At 39.4% G+C, this 16,352-nt stretch overlaps 2 protein-coding genes across 6 annotated transcripts; one reads left to right on the top strand and one right to left on the bottom strand.

Moving 5' to 3' along the window:
* Positions 1 to 169: 169 nt before the first annotated feature.
* luc7l (LUC7-like (S. cerevisiae)) lies at positions 170 to 5,554 on the bottom strand. Of its 3 annotated transcripts, XM_020712212.3 has the most exons (11): positions 5,303 to 5,518; positions 4,104 to 4,174; positions 2,976 to 3,070; positions 2,740 to 2,838; positions 2,360 to 2,470; positions 2,129 to 2,272; positions 1,854 to 2,030; positions 1,624 to 1,712; positions 1,497 to 1,526; positions 1,245 to 1,412; positions 170 to 877 (listed from the first exon to the last, which is right to left on the bottom strand). In XM_020712212.3, exons 4-11 carry the CDS (start codon positions 2,833 to 2,835, stop codon positions 757 to 759), a joined length of 936 nt encoding a protein of 311 aa, XP_020567871.1. In that variant the 5' UTR covers positions 2,836 to 2,838; positions 2,976 to 3,070; positions 4,104 to 4,174; positions 5,303 to 5,518; the 3' UTR covers positions 170 to 756. The 3 variants fall into 3 exon arrangements, with proteins under 3 accessions (XP_020567871.1, XP_004080415.1, XP_020567872.1); XM_004080367.5 differs by lacking the exon at positions 4,104 to 4,174 and having other exon boundaries at positions 5,303 to 5,554; XM_020712213.3 differs by lacking the exons at positions 4,104 to 4,174; positions 5,303 to 5,518 and adding an exon at positions 3,367 to 3,592.
* Positions 5,555 to 5,582: 28 nt separating this feature from the next.
* fam234a (family with sequence similarity 234 member A) lies at positions 5,583 to 15,083 on the top strand. Of its 3 annotated transcripts, none has more exons than XM_078937813.1 (13): positions 5,666 to 5,714; positions 5,802 to 5,926; positions 6,557 to 6,834; positions 6,921 to 7,031; positions 7,135 to 7,317; positions 7,757 to 7,881; positions 8,070 to 8,202; positions 11,794 to 11,920; positions 12,018 to 12,158; positions 12,763 to 12,844; positions 13,401 to 13,547; positions 13,642 to 13,744; positions 13,824 to 15,083. In XM_078937813.1, the coding sequence occupies exons 3-13, from the start codon at positions 6,579 to 6,581 to the stop codon at positions 14,033 to 14,035; spliced, it is 1,620 nt and encodes a 539-aa protein (XP_078793939.1). In that variant the 5' UTR covers positions 5,666 to 5,714; positions 5,802 to 5,926; positions 6,557 to 6,578; the 3' UTR covers positions 14,036 to 15,083. The 3 variants fall into 3 exon arrangements, with proteins under 3 accessions (XP_020567870.1, XP_078793939.1, XP_011486487.1); XM_011488185.4 differs by lacking the exon at positions 5,666 to 5,714 and adding an exon at positions 6,259 to 6,327; XM_020712211.3 differs by lacking the exon at positions 5,802 to 5,926 and having other exon boundaries at positions 5,583 to 5,714.
* The last annotated feature ends 1,269 nt before the right edge of the window (positions 15,084 to 16,352 follow it).

Raw genomic sequence — 16,352 nt, 5'->3', positions numbered from 1 at the left:
ACGGTATGTAGCTTTAGTACAGAGCCCCTTACAGAAAAATAAGATAAAGACATCAAGACTAAAAGAACTTCTAGTTAAATTCTGTGAAGTCCTAACTTAGTACTCATTACAAAGAAAGCGTAAAGTTTCTTGTTTGTTTTAAAGAAGTGAAGCCACATATACAACCAACTTTAAAACCTCTGTCATTTTAATTTGAAATTTGAGCTTTTGAGAACAAAGTCATGAAGATATTTATGTGAACAGTCAAGAAATGCATTTTTACACAAAGCAAAAACAGTTTCAGATAGAGAAGGAAAAAAAGGATAATTTTTCTTTTAAACAATGACAGCTTACAGGCTCAATGAGTTTTGAGCTTCTGACAAGGTTTTTTCAGTTTGCAACAAAAGAATCAGAAACTAACATTTTTAATTCAATTCCATAAACAGATTTGTTCACTATGTTTGACTCATTTTACGGGGATTTATAAGGAGGGATGTGTCGGCTTAAAACTACATTATAGATGTGGGTGTTTTATTACATCTATAATCAATAATCAACCTGCCAAATCCAGAAGCTTTCTTAGAGATTTGGAAACTAGAAAAACAAAACAAAGCAAACAAAAAACAAACAGGTTCTATGATGAGGATGGGGCAGGATTTAAAAATAAAAGAGAAAGGAGTATAAAGGGGTCAAGGCAAAGACTGTATGCAACACTGGAATATTATCAATGGACAGACAAAGGACAGGCGGCTGTGTGTAGTAGATGGGGTTTGGTCTTTAGAAGTCTCCCATGTCCTTATCTTCGGCTCGGCGGGAGTCTGACCTGCCGTTCACGCCATCCCTCCTGTCTCGCTCCCGCGAGCGGTCTCTGGACGAGCGCTCTCGATCCCTCGAAGACCTGTGACACATACCAATACTAAAGCAAGAGGCCTATTTTCCCAGTATGTCACGCATGGGTATTATATAGTTTGGCATTGAATTTTTTTACTTGCTGGGGAACTAGTGCGCGTATCCTGAACAGTAATTATGCGTCAGGTTGATGCAGACAGGAAAAAATGTGACTTGTTTTTGCTCTTGTCAATCCCATCATAATCTTGCTCTGTGGGCAAAATGTAGCTTATGGCAAAATGTCTAACAACTTTCAAATGATGGAAAATGACAACTTATGTAGAGAGAGAGAATGTTTGTATCACGGTGGTGGGAGTGATTTATTGGAAAGCTCACTGTTGCCTTTGGGGTGAAATGTAAAGTGTGAGCATGCATACTTGTGTCTGGAGCTTTGCTCGTGGCTATGGCTGTGGCGGTGACCTCGGCTGCGTGAGCGGGACCGGGTGCGGTGCCTCCTCCTCCTGTCTCTGGAGCGTGAACGAGAACGGCGTCTTTCCCGGGACGTGGAGCGAGAACGCCTCCTTCTGCGGTCACGAGAACGGGACCTGGGGGGGTTGGGGGGGGGGCGTACAAGTTTAGGATTTCCCCCAGCTAGTTCTGACTGCACTGAATGAAGATTACAAATGTACCTTCTGTGGTCCCTGCTCCGTGATCTGGTTCTGTAAAGAAATGGCAAAAGTGAATGAGGTTTAAAGTACATGAAACAAGTAACTGATCCTCCAGAATATTTTGCCAGAATTTAAAATGTTCTTTCACCTCCTCTTCATTTTCTCCTCCTTTTCTCTCTCCTCTCGTCTCTTTAAGCGCTCCTGGTTCCTCTTCTCTTGCTTCTCAAGCACAGTTTTCTGAAAGATAACACAAAAAGCACACAAATAAGAAGCAGCATCAACCTATAACAACCTCTGAAATTATTGGTCTGGACTCTAAACAAAATCCCTCCACCCAGATGAGTTTACCGTTTAGGTAGGACTGCACCCGGTAAATACCTTAAGCTGGTCCAGTTTCTCTCTAATCTGAATGAAGCCCAGGTGAAGCTTTCCACCGAAATGGTCAGCCAGACGGCGGTCGTTGTCGTGGAGACCTAGATATGCAGAGCAGACCTCACAAACTCTGAGTTTCTGTTGCTGAAAGCTGGAGGCTGGCATGGAGTTCCTGTATTCCTCCTGAGCAGAAACAAACATGGATGAATTAAAGTATTAGTAAAGGAAAGGTTTGCTCAATTCATGTATGAGGTTTCATTTGGCCAGCGCTCCTTACTAACCTCTGCATCCTTTTTCTTGGTGCGGACCTTTTCCACTTCCTGCAGAACCTTCTGAGCTTCATCCACGTTGCCTTCCGCTCCAAGTTGCTCAGCCTTGGCCAGAAGCTTCCCTATTTCTTCATTCAGCTCATGCACTTTCTCTGCCTAAAAGAAAGTAAAACCACACAGCCTGAAATAGCTATTGTGTGATGGCAAAACACGAAATAAGAAAACAGGACTGTAAATCGTTACCTTTGCTGCCACCTCAGCACTGATCTCTTCCTGAGTTTCAGCCAGGCGCTTCTTTGCGAGCTCAGTTCTTCGGTCACAGTCAGCAATGAATGACTCCAGATGATCCACTGCCTTTACGTCCAATAAAAAAAGAATAAGTCTTGTTTGAGAAAACATGATCTTAAGAACGAAACAGTGGCTGGGATAGGCTCCAGCAGCCCAGTGACCCCGAAAGGGACAAAGCGGTTAAGAAGATGAATGAATGAATGAATTAATTTTATAATCAAAACACCACTGGGAACATTTATATTAAAGAAAACAATTGTCATAGGGGGACTTTAACAACAGTTTTCTTAGAATGAAAAAAAAAAAAAAAGACTTGCTCATATTGCTTCACTTACATCAAGCTCAAAGAAAAGATCTCTCTCTTTGGAGGCTATTTCATAGTCCGCCCGAAGTGCCAAGTCATGGATCTTTGTACATTCCCCCAGGTCCATACGCTAACAAAGACATAGCAAACAAGATCATTATTTTCATCATTATAAATATACTATGATGTATTTATAAAGTATGTCAAATATGTTTATGTATTCAAAGACGTTTGTCACAAAGTTTAAAGAATATAGAGGCTCCTTACAGTTCCTGACAGAATGTCATGTGGACAGCAGTTGAGAAGATGACTTTTGCACACCCGCTCATCGGTAAACTTGACCCTCTGCCGTGTTTCATCTCCTGTAACAGTACAAAAACAAAAAACCCAAACATTAGAGCCACCTCACACATATGAGATCAGTGGTTAGATATCCTTTGTTTTAAGTGCATCCATTTGGCAAATGTTTGTTTTTGTAGAGTTTGATGGGAAAAATAGACTGTGATGGGGAAAAAATAAATAAAAATATGAGTCTTGTTACTGTAAAGTTTTAAAAATTCATAATAAATGTTATCAGCATCACTAAAAAAAGTTTTTTTAAAGCTTTTTCTGTTGTTTTATTTTTTTATTTTTGAACTTGGGATTTCTACATGCTTACCTTCACCTCAATTATGACTTTGTTATGCAACAGCCTCAAGTCATTTAAACTTGTATTGTTGGCTCACTGTCCACTCTATACTGTGGAACACCAAAAAGCAATAAACAAGTGCAAAAAAGTGATAAGTAAATGTCACTTCTTCAAAATTGGTAATACAAAAGACCTACACTTCTCTCATGAATATTTCATTTAAATTTGTCACTTTACAAAAAAAAAAAAAAAAAAAGTTCAACATAAATCGAATGGGAAAACAAAAAAGTTATACACACTGTGATCTGCACCACATACTGTACCCTTCTGCATCTTCAAGACCCCAGCTGCAGAATTAAAACCCGCTGTAGAAAAGTATAAATGGGAACAGTTTTCTTGCCAATACCTGTGATAAGAAGTTGGGAGTCATACAAAAAACAGACTGTAAATAATGTAACCTTTTTAGTGTGGAAAGCATTACACTGTCGTCTGAAATATAGACGTGTAATGGACTGCAAAGTGTGAGGTAAATTGAAAGTTTTTTCTTTTTGATACAACGCGCACAAACGTTTTAGTTCAAGCTGTGTTGCACTATTGCAAATTGTAAATCTGGTCCCACACAACAATTACCTTGTTATGCATTTGTGTGCCACTGAGGAGTTACCAACTTGTGTTAAAATAAAAGGAAAAGCTACAATAAATTCCGGAAGGCAAACAATTTGTTTGGATATTATTCATAACATCTTTAAAAATCATGTGTGACTCACGGCTCGATGAACATGAGGCTTTTCTGCAACTCCTTTGCAGATTGATGTAGGCTGGCAATGATACACTGAACCTTAATGAATAAAATAAAGGGGCCACAATTGTTCAATTTGTATGCAACAAATGTATGGGAAGAAATTTGTATCAATCTCATCAGGCATACAACAACAAACTCACAACACAAGTTCACTTTTTTAAAAGTTGTTTTGAGTTGATTTATGGAGCTGCAAATGTTTTTCCAACTTAAATCTCAATTTTTAACTTAAATCTCAATTTTTAACAATGGAGTGGGAGATAATTCACCACCTTACATTTATCAACTGATCATCCCATAAATTCCTTAGTAGTCTTAGGAAAACAAAATTCCCTCAATGCAATTTATTGACAATATCTGGATTACAGAAATGTCACTAATGCGTTTCTTGACAGTAATGTTGGTCAAATTATGTCATGTAGCACAAAATAAAGTATTTAACAAAGCTATGTTTTTATATCAGTAGTAAGTGTGCTACTACACTAAGCTAATACATTAAAGAGACAGTAGTAGCACAATAATACTACAGAAAAATAATATATAGTTGTTTTTTTTTATATATTCATGGAGGGTAGACCTTAACTGACGAATACAAACATATTTAACATTACTCTATACTTATATAAAACCTCTAATGTCGCACGCCATTTCGAAGAAATTGTAACGTCACAAGTTAAGCTAAGTTAAGTCATATATATATATATATATATATATATATATATATATATATATATATATATATATATATATATATATATATATATATATATATATATATATATATATATATATATATACACATACAATTTGCCAAAGCTATGATCAGGTAGGAAACTGAACTCAGTCCAGGTCTTAACACCATGGTGTCCAATGATTGAGTTGCTTCACAATAAACGTTACGCAAGTATTAGCTAACGAGCTGTATCGCTAAGATAACAAAGAGTAGAGGTAAACTCATCGAGATGTAAAAAAAGCCACAACAAGTAACATCAAAATCTTGTATTCTTTTTATTTTTTTCTGCCTCAAAATAACGGTCTCCTGTTACAAGCAGCCCTCTGTGGCACACTCATTCATGCAGGTCTGTCCATCACACGCCAACACAAGCCAGCCTCAGCAGAGACTCCATCTTGGCTAGCTAGCTCCGTTAGCATGCTACGGCAACTCACCATCCCTCGCTGTTCCCATGAGTTGGTCGAGCAGAGCTCTCATTTGAGCTTGGGCAGACATTATCGAGGGTGTTCCTTCAACAACCTTTTTATTTCAAGTCAATAACCCGAGAACGGTTCCTTGGATTATACGCAGGGTTAGTCGAACAAATTATTCATCCAACCATTACCCAGAACAGATTTCCCCTATATCGCGAGCTCGTCAGTTTCCGTTTTGTTTTGGGGAAATGACGACAGCAACTGGCAGTCCTTCTGACATCAGTTTTCAACCAATCGCAGTGATTCTTGGAAAAAGTAACTCAACCAATCAAAGCACACCAATAAAATTGTTTTAGTTTTTCTCTCTAAAGTTTGACTGACAGGCTAAATACATTTCAAGCAAGCTCGTTTACTTATAGGCTCCCCCAATGCAGTACGTATACGTGTTTTTATTTATATTTTATTCATCTTTGTAGCCGATGATTTAAACGTTTTGTATGTTTTAAATCTACAAATGTAGGCGAACCTGACAGACAAATCCTGGGTTAATACACAAACAAAGCTATTGCACTGTTCGTCCTGATGCTAGCTTCTTGTCCCCAATAACCCGCAACAGACGAAAGGAACGACTGTGAACGATTTTTAGTAAGAAAACTGCTTTACCTTTTAAAATATATATTTTTAAATATAAGTTTTAAACTTTATCTTTAAGGAAAAATGTTTGAAAATGATTCTGGTTGTTTCTGATCAACAAATTGGCCAACCAACATTAGCCATGAAACCAACCAAAACGGATCATGGCCCCCAAACAAAAACAACGTTTTTTTAGATAAATTTCTAAGTTAAAATGTAAACATATTCGCCAAGGTTCCTAGGTCTGTTTGTAATTTTTTACGGCTTACCCTGCGGTCATAACAAATATGAACAGGCTGCGTAATTTCATTTCAAAGCTGGTGTTTTTCTTCCTGCATTTTTAGATTTTATCAGGAGAATGCTCTGGTGTTGGCACAACTGCATAGAGACACTAGTCCACAAAGGTTGACGAGGTAGAAGCAACTCGACTAAGCAAACACTGAGTGACTGGCTCTTTTTTCTTTTTTTTTCATTTTCTTTGTCCCCCAATTTATAACTGTCATCGAGTTTAGTCTGGCTCTGCTCATAGATAGAGACTGAATTTCAATTCCACACAGATGCTAAAACGAGCCACCACAATGTGAGGATGTGGTCTTGCTTTCTTCTTTTCTGACATTCATGATACTTTTGCCGGTTTGTTAGCTGGTAATGCGTTGAGGCACAGATGGCATCGACAGAGCGTGCCACCGAGGGTGATCCTCTCAGGACAGAAGATGGAGCAGAAACGGCACCACCGGCATCGGAGCAGAGGGATTCTATCAAATACGTTGATGTCCCCAAACGGACCCACTGGAGAACAGCAATCTTTTTCCTGTCACTGTTCCTTTGCCTCACCATCGTGTTTGCCTTCTCCTTCATCCTCCCCTGTCCCGTAAGAGCCCAATACCTCAAAACCTGGAACAGGACTTTCTCTGACGCAGGTGCATCAGATGTTTGTTTGTTTTTTCTATCTTAATATTGAAGAAGAGTTTGTTTCCAACTGCAGTTTTCTTGTTTTATACCCCAGCAACCTATGACTTCCTGGCTATTGAACATGCAAGCAGTGATCATGTGGTGGATATTCTGTTTGTCCTCAAAAACACAGAAGGTTCAAAGAACAACTCATGTGCAGATGCAGGTAAAAACATCAAATCCAGCTTCAATTCAACAAAAAAAAAGATGCTCTTGTAATCAAAATTGCTCCTAATATGACATAATCTTATTTAAATCTTGTTTTACAGGACTACGCTCGCCATGTCTGTTTTTTATCGGGGTGGACGGCACAAAGGGAGAGACGCTGTGGGAGACGCCGCTGGAAGCTGAGTTCTACTGGGCCCAGTGTGGTCAGCAGAAAGAAGCAGAGAAAAGCTGGCACTGCCTCCTGTCTCACTCACACAACCTTACAGCCATCGACAAATACACCGGTCAGTGACTTACCGAGCACCTGTTACTTTTGTAAAGTTGATATTTAGATATAAATAGTACATTTATAAATGAAAGAATACCGTAGGTAAGTTATTACAAAAGTGTTTTTGCTTCCCCCCCCCCCCCCCATTCTTTGACAATTTTACAAGTATATAGACGTTTGCATGACAAAAAAGAAAGAAAGCTTACTTCTAAAGACTCTACACATCCAGAGTTATAAGTAAATGGGAAATAAAAAGCAAATACCCTGATAAAACTGTGGATTCCTACTTGTTTGGAATGTCCTATATCCCTCGGAAACACTTTTCCAAGATAATTATTAATTCTGTTCTGTTGATTTAATACTTTATTAACTGAAAAAAAAATAAAAGTTAGGTAAACACAAACTCCCATAAAAGTGACACTAAAACTGAATCTACTAACCTTTAATTTTGTTAGGTAAAGTCATTTGGCAGCAGCCGCAGCCAACAGGTCTGCAGAGCTCCTTGCCTTTTCTCACTGTCCCAGATCTTGATGGGGACAAAGTCAGTGATGTGCTTCTAGTGGCCTCTAACAGCACTCAGGTAAATGGAAAAAATGTGTCGTTCAATTTATCACTCACACTTTTTGAATCTTCAAACACATTATTTTTCAATTTGTTGCTGCTCTATTAGTAATAAAATGTCTAAATGGTTAGTGACAAAGATGATATTTACTAATGCTGAGAGAAAATGACTCCATTAACCTTCATATCTCCCCTTCTGGTTTGCAGACTCAGCTGGTTCTCCTCTCAGGAAAGACGGGGGTCCAGATGGGTTCCACCGTGGTTCTTAATTTTACTGACACGGTCAGCCACGTTCTCCATCGCACAAAAGACGGTTCTTATTACATACTGTTACAAAAAGGTTGGTATTTAAGGAAAATATGGACAAAATCATCTTAAACTTTGTTATGAAATATCAGTTTTTATTGTTATGTAAAACTGTTGAGACTTTAGAGGAAGGTCATGATGGTTTGTAATCATACATACATCATACACAAGTGTCACTTTAAAAGACTATTTTTTTTAACCAAAATGTTATTTTAATAAATTTGTCATTTTATTGTTCAAAAAGAAAAAAATAAGAGATTACACAAACATGTAGTATATTCTTAAAAAAAACCAAAAAAACTATTTATATCATCTTCTTTCTCTTTCGGCTTTTCCCATCAGGGGTCGCCACAGCGAATCATCCTTTTCCACCTCACTCTATCATGAACATCTTCTACCCTAACGTTAGCCAACTTCATATCCTCTGTTAAGACATCCATATATCTCCTCTTTGGCCGTCCTCTTGCCCTCCGGCCAGGCAGCTCCATCTCCAACATCCTTCTACCAATATATCCACTATCCCTCCTCTGAACATGTCCAAACCATCTCAGTCTGGCTTCTCTGACTTTGTCGCTAACACAGGCAACATGAGCCGTCCCTCTGATGTACTCGTTCCTTATCCTGTCTAACCTGGTCACTCCTAAGGAGAACCTCAACATCTTCATCTCTGCTACCTCCATCTCATCCTCTTGTCTCTGTCTCACTGCTACCGTCTCTAACCCATAGAGCAGAGCTGGTCTCACCACTGTCTTGTACACCTTTCCTTTGAGTCTTGCTGGCACTCTTCTGTCACACAACACTCCTGACACTTTCCTCCAACCGCTCCAACCTGCCTGCACTCGCCTCTTCACCTCTTTTCCACAATCCCCATCACACTGAACTGTTGACCCCAAGTACTTAAACTCCTGCACCTTCTTCACCTCAGTCCCCTGTAACCTAACGCTTCTACCTTGATCCCTCTCGTTCAGACACATGTATTCTGTCTTACTACGACTGACCTTCATACCTCTTCTTTCCAGAGCAAACCTCCACCTCTCTAGCTGTTCCTCCACCTGCTCTCTACTCTCACTGCAAATTACAATGTCATCTGCAAACATCATTGTCCAGGGAGATTCCTGTCTTACCTCGTCTGTCAGCCTGTCCATCAGCATAGCAAACAAAAAAGGACTCAAAGCTGATCCTTGGTGTAGTCCCACCTCCACCTTGAACTCCTCTGTCTGACCTACAGCACATCTCACCACCGTCATACTTCTCTCATACATGTCCTGAACTACTCTGACATACTTCTCTGCCACTCCAGACGACCTCATACAGTACCACAGCTCCTCCCTTGGCACCCTGTCATACGCCTTCTCTAAATCTACGAACACACAATGCAGCTCCTTCTGACCTTCTCTGTACTTTTCCATCAACATTCTCAAAGCAAAAATGGCATCAGTGGTGCTCTTACGGGGCATGAAACCATACTGCTGCTCACAAATCTCCACCTTCTTCCTAAGCCTGGCTTCCACTACTCTTTCCCACAGCTTCATTGTGTGGCTCATCAACTTTATTCCTCTATAGTTGCTGCAGTTCTGTGTGTCACCCTTGTTTTTAAAGATCGGGACCAGAACGCTTCTCCTCCATTCCTCAGGCATCTTCTCACTCTCTAAAATCCTATTGAACAACCTTGTTAGAAATTCCACTGCTGACTCTCCTAAGCACTTCCATACCTCCACAGGTACGTCATCAGGACCAACGGCCTTTCCGCTCTTCATCCTTTTCAGAGCCTTCCTAACCTCATCCTTTCCAATCTCTGCTACTTCCTGCTCCACAACAACCACATCTTCCTCCCTTCTTTCCCTGTCATTTTCCACGTTCATCAGCTCCTCAAAATACTCCTTCCATCTTTTCTGTACACTCTCTTGGGTTGTTAGCACCTTTCCATCTCTGTCCTTAATCACCCTTATCTGTTGCACGTCCTTCCCATCTCTGTCTCTCTGTCTGGCTAGCCTGTACAAGTCCTTCTCTCCTTCCTTTGTGTCTAACCTGTCATATAGCTCATCGTAAGCTTTCTGTTTGGCCTTTGCCACCTCTCTCTTCACTCTACGCTGCGCTTCCTTGTACTCCTGTCTACCTTCCTCAGTCCTTTCTACATCCCACTTCCTTTTAGCCAACCTCTTCCTCTGGACGCATTCCTGTACTTCCTCATTCCACCACCAAGTCTCTTTACCGTCTTTCCTCTTTCCAGATGACACACCTAGCACCTTCCTACCTGTTTCCCTGATAATCTCTGCTGTAGTTTCCCAGTCATCTGGAAGTTCATCCTGACCACCCAGGACCTGCCTCAACTTCTGCCTAAATTCCTCACAAGTTTCTTCATTCTGTAGCTTCCACCACTTGGTCTTCTTTTCTGTTTTCCCTATCTTCTTCTTCCTGACCTCCAGAGTCATCTTACACACCACCATGCGGTGCTGTCTGGCTACACTCTCTCCTACCACCACTTTGCAGTCATTAACCTCTCTCAAATGACCTCGTCTACATAGGATGTAGTCCACCTGAGTACTCCTACCTCCACTTCTGTATGTCACTCTATGTTCCTCTCTCTTCTGGAAGTAAGTGTTGACTACAGCCATTTCCATCCTCTTCGCAAAGTCCACCACCATCTGTCCCTCCAGATTCCTTTCCTTCACACCAAACCTGCCCATCACCTCCTCATCACCTCTATTGCCCTCACCAACATGGCCATTAAAGTCTGCTCCAATAACAACTCTCTCTCCTCTGGGGATACTCTCTATGACCTCATCCAACTCACTCCAGAATCTCTCCTTCACTTCTAACTCACAGCCAACCTGTGGCGCATACCCACTGACTACATTCACCATCACCCCTTCAATTTCTAACTTTAGGCTCATCATCCTGTCTGAGACTCTTTTCACCTCTAGAACACTGTTTACAAACTCCCCCTTCAGAATCACTCCTACCCCGTTTCTCTTCCTATCAACACCATGATAGAAAAGTTTGTATCCTCCTCCAATACTACGTGCCTTGCTGCCCTTCCACCTTGTCTCCTGCACACACAGTACATCTACCTTCCTTCTCTCCATCATGTCTGCCAGCTCTCTGCCTTTCCCTGTCATTGTGCCAACGTTAAGAGTCCCTATTCTCAAACCTATGTTCCTGCCTTTTCCCTTCTCTCTCTGGCAACGGACCCTTCTGCCTCCCCTCTTTCTTCGACCAACAGTAGTCAAATTTCCACCGACACCCTGTAGGTTAACAGCATCGGTGGCGGTCGTTGTTAACCCGGGCCTCGACCGATCCGGTATGTCTAAAGTGTTGTGGATGATTCGCATGGTTATTTTGGCAATTTTTACGCCGGATGCCCTTCCTGACGCAACCCTCTCTATTTATCCGGGCTTGGGACCGGCACAGAAGTTACTGGCTTGCAACCCCTGTGGCTAGATAGATAAAAAAAAAAAAAAAAAAAAAAAAAAAAAAAAAAACTATTTATATCATATTTTCCTTTATTAAGACAAAAACTATCGGTTAGCTTTAAAAGGACATGTAAAACAGTTGCAAGCACGTGCTACACTTTTATTTTTTGAAGTTGAATAATTTTGGAAAGCTCGCCTGGTTTCACTTACAGACACTGGCGTGTATGGACTGGCTCTTTGGCGGATTGCTGGAAAGGCGGGGTTGAAAGTGGATCTTATAAAGGACAAACACCTGGAGAAAAATACTAGTGACTCAGCTCCCCTCATACCCATCTTTGAGTAAGTCCCTCCCTCCCTCTTTAGCGATCACTCTATTATTTAGTTTTTATTTTTGTGACTTAAGTAAAAGGAAAATGCGCTACAAATCACCTTGCAGGTTTAACGGAGTGAGCGTGCTCCGGACTAAAAAGACAAGCGATCCATCCGACATGCTGGTCGTGACTTCAAACGGGGTGGTGTTAATTGATGGCAACAAACTCCAGCCAAGGTGGAGATTCAACACCAGTGCAGTCGTCAGGTATCATTTAATGCTTATGTATTATTGTTATCAATTTTTCTATCTAATTTTGTAAAATGTGCCTGTCTGTGTCTGTTGTTTTAGTTTTTTATTGAAGTAGTTTACTGAAAAGAGCTCACATGAGGAAAGCTCTTATTTTGAAGGTTGTGATGATGCTCCGGGTTTATAAACTAAAATACAGAAGCTGATATTGTGAAAACTTAGTACAACTATTGCCTTCACTGATGAACTAAAAGATTCACATAAAGCAGCAAAACATTTTCTAAATGTTTGCAACCTTGATATATGTCAGTGATGTAAAATTATAAAGCTATTCCTTCCCAAAGATGCCTTGATGCAGACAATCGTGACTTCTTTAGTCAATGCTTCAATTGTTGTCTCTGATGATTGAAATTTATACATTTGTCTATTGTTTATTAAATATTTTAATCCAAATTTCTAGACCTGGAAAAACTGAAACATTTTATAAAATCCTGATAATTAGACTTTAAAACTAAGAGAACAGATGCCTTCTTTCCACATAACTGAAACAAAGTATATGCCTTAAAAAAGTTTGTTAATGCATATTAATCTTCTTAATTGTATGTTTTTATTTTTCTTCCAGTGAGCTCTCTTTTGGTCACTTTAATAAAGATGAGATTCTCGACGTTGTAGTTGAAGACAACACAGGCAACAATACAAAAAGAGTAAGTTCATTTGGAATGCAATTTGATGTATTGAATTTCCTCATTTCTTGTATCTCGTAAATAATATGAAATGCATCTTAAATGTAGAAGAATGCCTGAAATCCTTAAACATTTTTACAGTTTTAAGGTTTAAAAAGTGCTGCATAAATTGCTTAAATTTGGCACAAAATTGATTTAAAAAAAAAAAAGGTTTATTAATTTGGTAACTACGGAGCCTCTAAAGGGACATTGAAGACAAAATACAAATTGAAGTAAAAAAAGAAAAAAGTTAAAGTAAAAAAAAAAAAGCTAATTTATTTTTGTATTTTGATTTTTTCCCCCCTTTTAATGTCCCTTTAGGGGCTCCGTAGGTAATCTATCAAGTTTGTTTCCTTTTGGTCTAACAATACAGTTTCAGTTGTTTTAGAACCTGATTTCATTTATGAATGTGATTTTAAATTATTATATATATTCAGACTTAAAATGTAACGTTTTAAACTGAATGAAGTGCTCAAATGTGAAAACTGAAAGCAGTTTAAATGTGATAAGTGTAAGAACTCTGCGTGTGATGTTTCAGGTTGTTATCCTAGATGGTCAGTCCGGTGACGTTCTGTGGGAGGTTGACCTTTTGGCTGTGTCTAACTCTCCAAGGCCTGGGTCTGTGTACACAACCAAGTCCATCTCAGTCTTCATGTTTTGGGGTCTGATGCCCTCAAACAGTTCTGTAAGCATACTGCTTTTATTGAAAAAAAAGGCCACATAAAGTCTGTCTCTGATGTATTTAAACAGATTTTATTATAACCTAAATGCTGTTTCAGGAATCTTTAGTGGGTAACCGCTGCTCTTACATGCTGCTTCCTCACTATCCTAAAGTCCTTCTGGAGTACTCTAATGTCATGGAGCACATTATAGCATTCAAAGGTTTGTTTTATCTGATATTCAACATGGTTTTATGGCAAAAAATACAGCACATTTTGATTACACTCTCTTTGAATCTCAGCCACACTCATGGAACTTGGACGCCATGCTGCCTACATCCTGCTAACGGGGCCTCAGACGGAGGGAGCCAGTGGGACTGTAGTCCTCACTAAGCGCAAGCTGAAGCAGGACGTCACCTTATCTAACGTACTGCGAATCGGCTCTGTCGAAGATTCAGAAACCAACGAGGCCATCAAAGAGGCCTTCAATAGACTCCGCTTCAGTAGTCAATGAGCGAATGTGCTGAAACAAAACCTTAAGCCTGGACCTAAGACTTTCCAACTGCTGACCACTAAAGAGAATCCCTCCTGTTTAGAGGATATTTCTGACTATGCTCTTTCATCACCAGGAATACTTGATTTTAGATTCAGCTGCTATAGATGCTGTCAGAAGCACAAGTAGCCGCTGTTCACTGATGATTACTCTGTGCAGATTGCTGTTCTCCTGCTGAAAAATCTCTGAAATGTGCCTTGCTGGTTTCTTTCTTGCACTTTACTTCATAGATGCTGGGCACTGACCTTCAAAAGTTGGGCTGTGATTTGGACTAATGCTAGCATGTGCTGCTTTAAGGGCAGCCAGCTCTTGGTTTTCTAAATAGCAGACAGTTCTTACACACGTAAGGAAGTGTTGAAATTGTTGGGACAACAAAAGGCATTTAAAGGTTTGGATGCTAGCATGGGTCCTAACCTTCACTGGTGCTGTAAGTTCAAGTGCTAAAGTGAATGTGATGGATTTAGAAAGTCAGCCTTCTTAAAAGAGATTTCATACAGAAGGCTGTATAAAGCCATATTGCAGGGCAATACTTACGGAGTAATGGCTGTTTTTTTCCCCTAAAGGTCCCATGTGCAAAAACTTGCCGGGTTAAAACCATTTAAGTTAGAGAAACTGAATTATGACTTTTTAGTCTTCATTCAAGGCTCTTCAAAACCTTGTTTCTTGTTTAAACTTAAAACTTTCCACCCAAAAAAATATTTTTACCTTCTTTTTCAATTCTAAACTACTTAATTTCAGCATTTGTTTTTTTAAAGTAATTCTCATTCCCTGAAAATCTCATTTCAGTTTTGACAGAGAAAAAGCAGTTTGCATCACAATAGTTTATATTATCTGTTATATTAAGCTGTTTTTTTGGAGGGGGGGGGGTCATTTTTCATACTTGAGTATGAAAAAATGAGTAAAAATGTTTATTTTTGTTTCTTCAAATCTATTGATCCTGTGAAATCTGCCTTAAGTAAAACTGACATTTCACCTGATTTTCCAAATAAAAAATTTATTTTAAGTTTAATCTCATGTATTCTCTCTTTTTTTGTTGTTGGATAGTAAACCTTTTTGAGTCAAATAGGAAAATACAAAAGTCTCGTCTGATTTGTGCGCATAATTCTTGATTTGTAACTTGATTCTGCATGTTTGTGTGTTCTAGCAACATTTAAACGCATCACTTCCACACGAATCTTGGAGACGTAAAGAGTCTCAAACTCAAATTGATGCATAAATGCAGTTTTGTGTGTCAGGTGATTCGTGCGTTTTTTTAAACATTTGTGTGTGTAGTTCGTTTTAAACTGTTATAATTTTAAGGTGTGCGTGCTTATTTATATTGTATTTTTTGGACATGTAAAAAAGTAATTCTTGCAAGTACATAGACACACACATTTATTATATGAGTTACAAATCATGAATTACGCACACACAAATCTGATGAGAATATTTTCTCTCCATACCAGTAAGACTCTTATATTTTTTAAATTTTCACAAATTTTATTTTGATGCTCACAACCCCTTTTTTGTTAATCAAGTCGCTTGTTGTGTTACACATGTGCAATAATTAAAGGTACAGTTAAATCAATTAAAAGATAATCTGGAGGAGGACATTAAGGGAAAAATAAATGTCCCCAAAGGGACAGTCTAAGATACTTCCCAGTGCGGGTTCTAATGCAAATATATTTTTTAAGTTGCACTTACTTCCCTATTTCAGTGCTCCAGATTTGGAAAATCAATCAAGCTCCACATAAAACTAACAATGAGAGCCATTTGAATTAGGTGGGTTGCATGATGGAGTAGTAAAATGTGGATCTAGTACTTATTTTCCTTTCAGATACCTACTTTAGGGTTTGCCACAGCAAATGGTCAACCTCCATTCAACCCTGCTCTATAAACCCCTGTCATCTTCTTAACTTCAGCATCCTTTTTTAAATGCGTTCACTGTTCCTCTCCTGGACATGAACGATCCATTCCAGTCTGGGTTGAAAAACGAGTGTTTTGGCGCCCCCTGGTGTACGAAACGTTAGTGCAGTTTGCGGCTGGAACCCATTGGAGTCACGTCTCACATGGCGGTGACTTTTAGTTTAATGTTTCTCCCTGAAACGTGTCGACTTTCCTAAATGTTGGACATTTGTGCAAACCTTGAAAAAAGAGAGTTTTATGTATTAATAAACATTATAAAAAAACTCTTGGAGTGCAGAGCGCGAGGGGCGTGGACCAACGCAGTTTGTGACGTATGACGGGCGCGTTAAACGCGCACGTGCTTGAAAAGCTGCAACAACTTCAAAAAAATAGG

This window comes from Oryzias latipes, chromosome 19 (assembly GCF_053564925.1).
Source record: "Oryzias latipes strain Hd-rR chromosome 19, Olatipes_Hd-rR_3.1".
Taxonomy (NCBI): domain Eukaryota; kingdom Metazoa; phylum Chordata; class Actinopteri; order Beloniformes; family Adrianichthyidae; genus Oryzias; species Oryzias latipes.
Note: the sequence above shows the minus strand (reverse complement) of the source record. Positions and strands in the feature narration are given on the sequence as shown.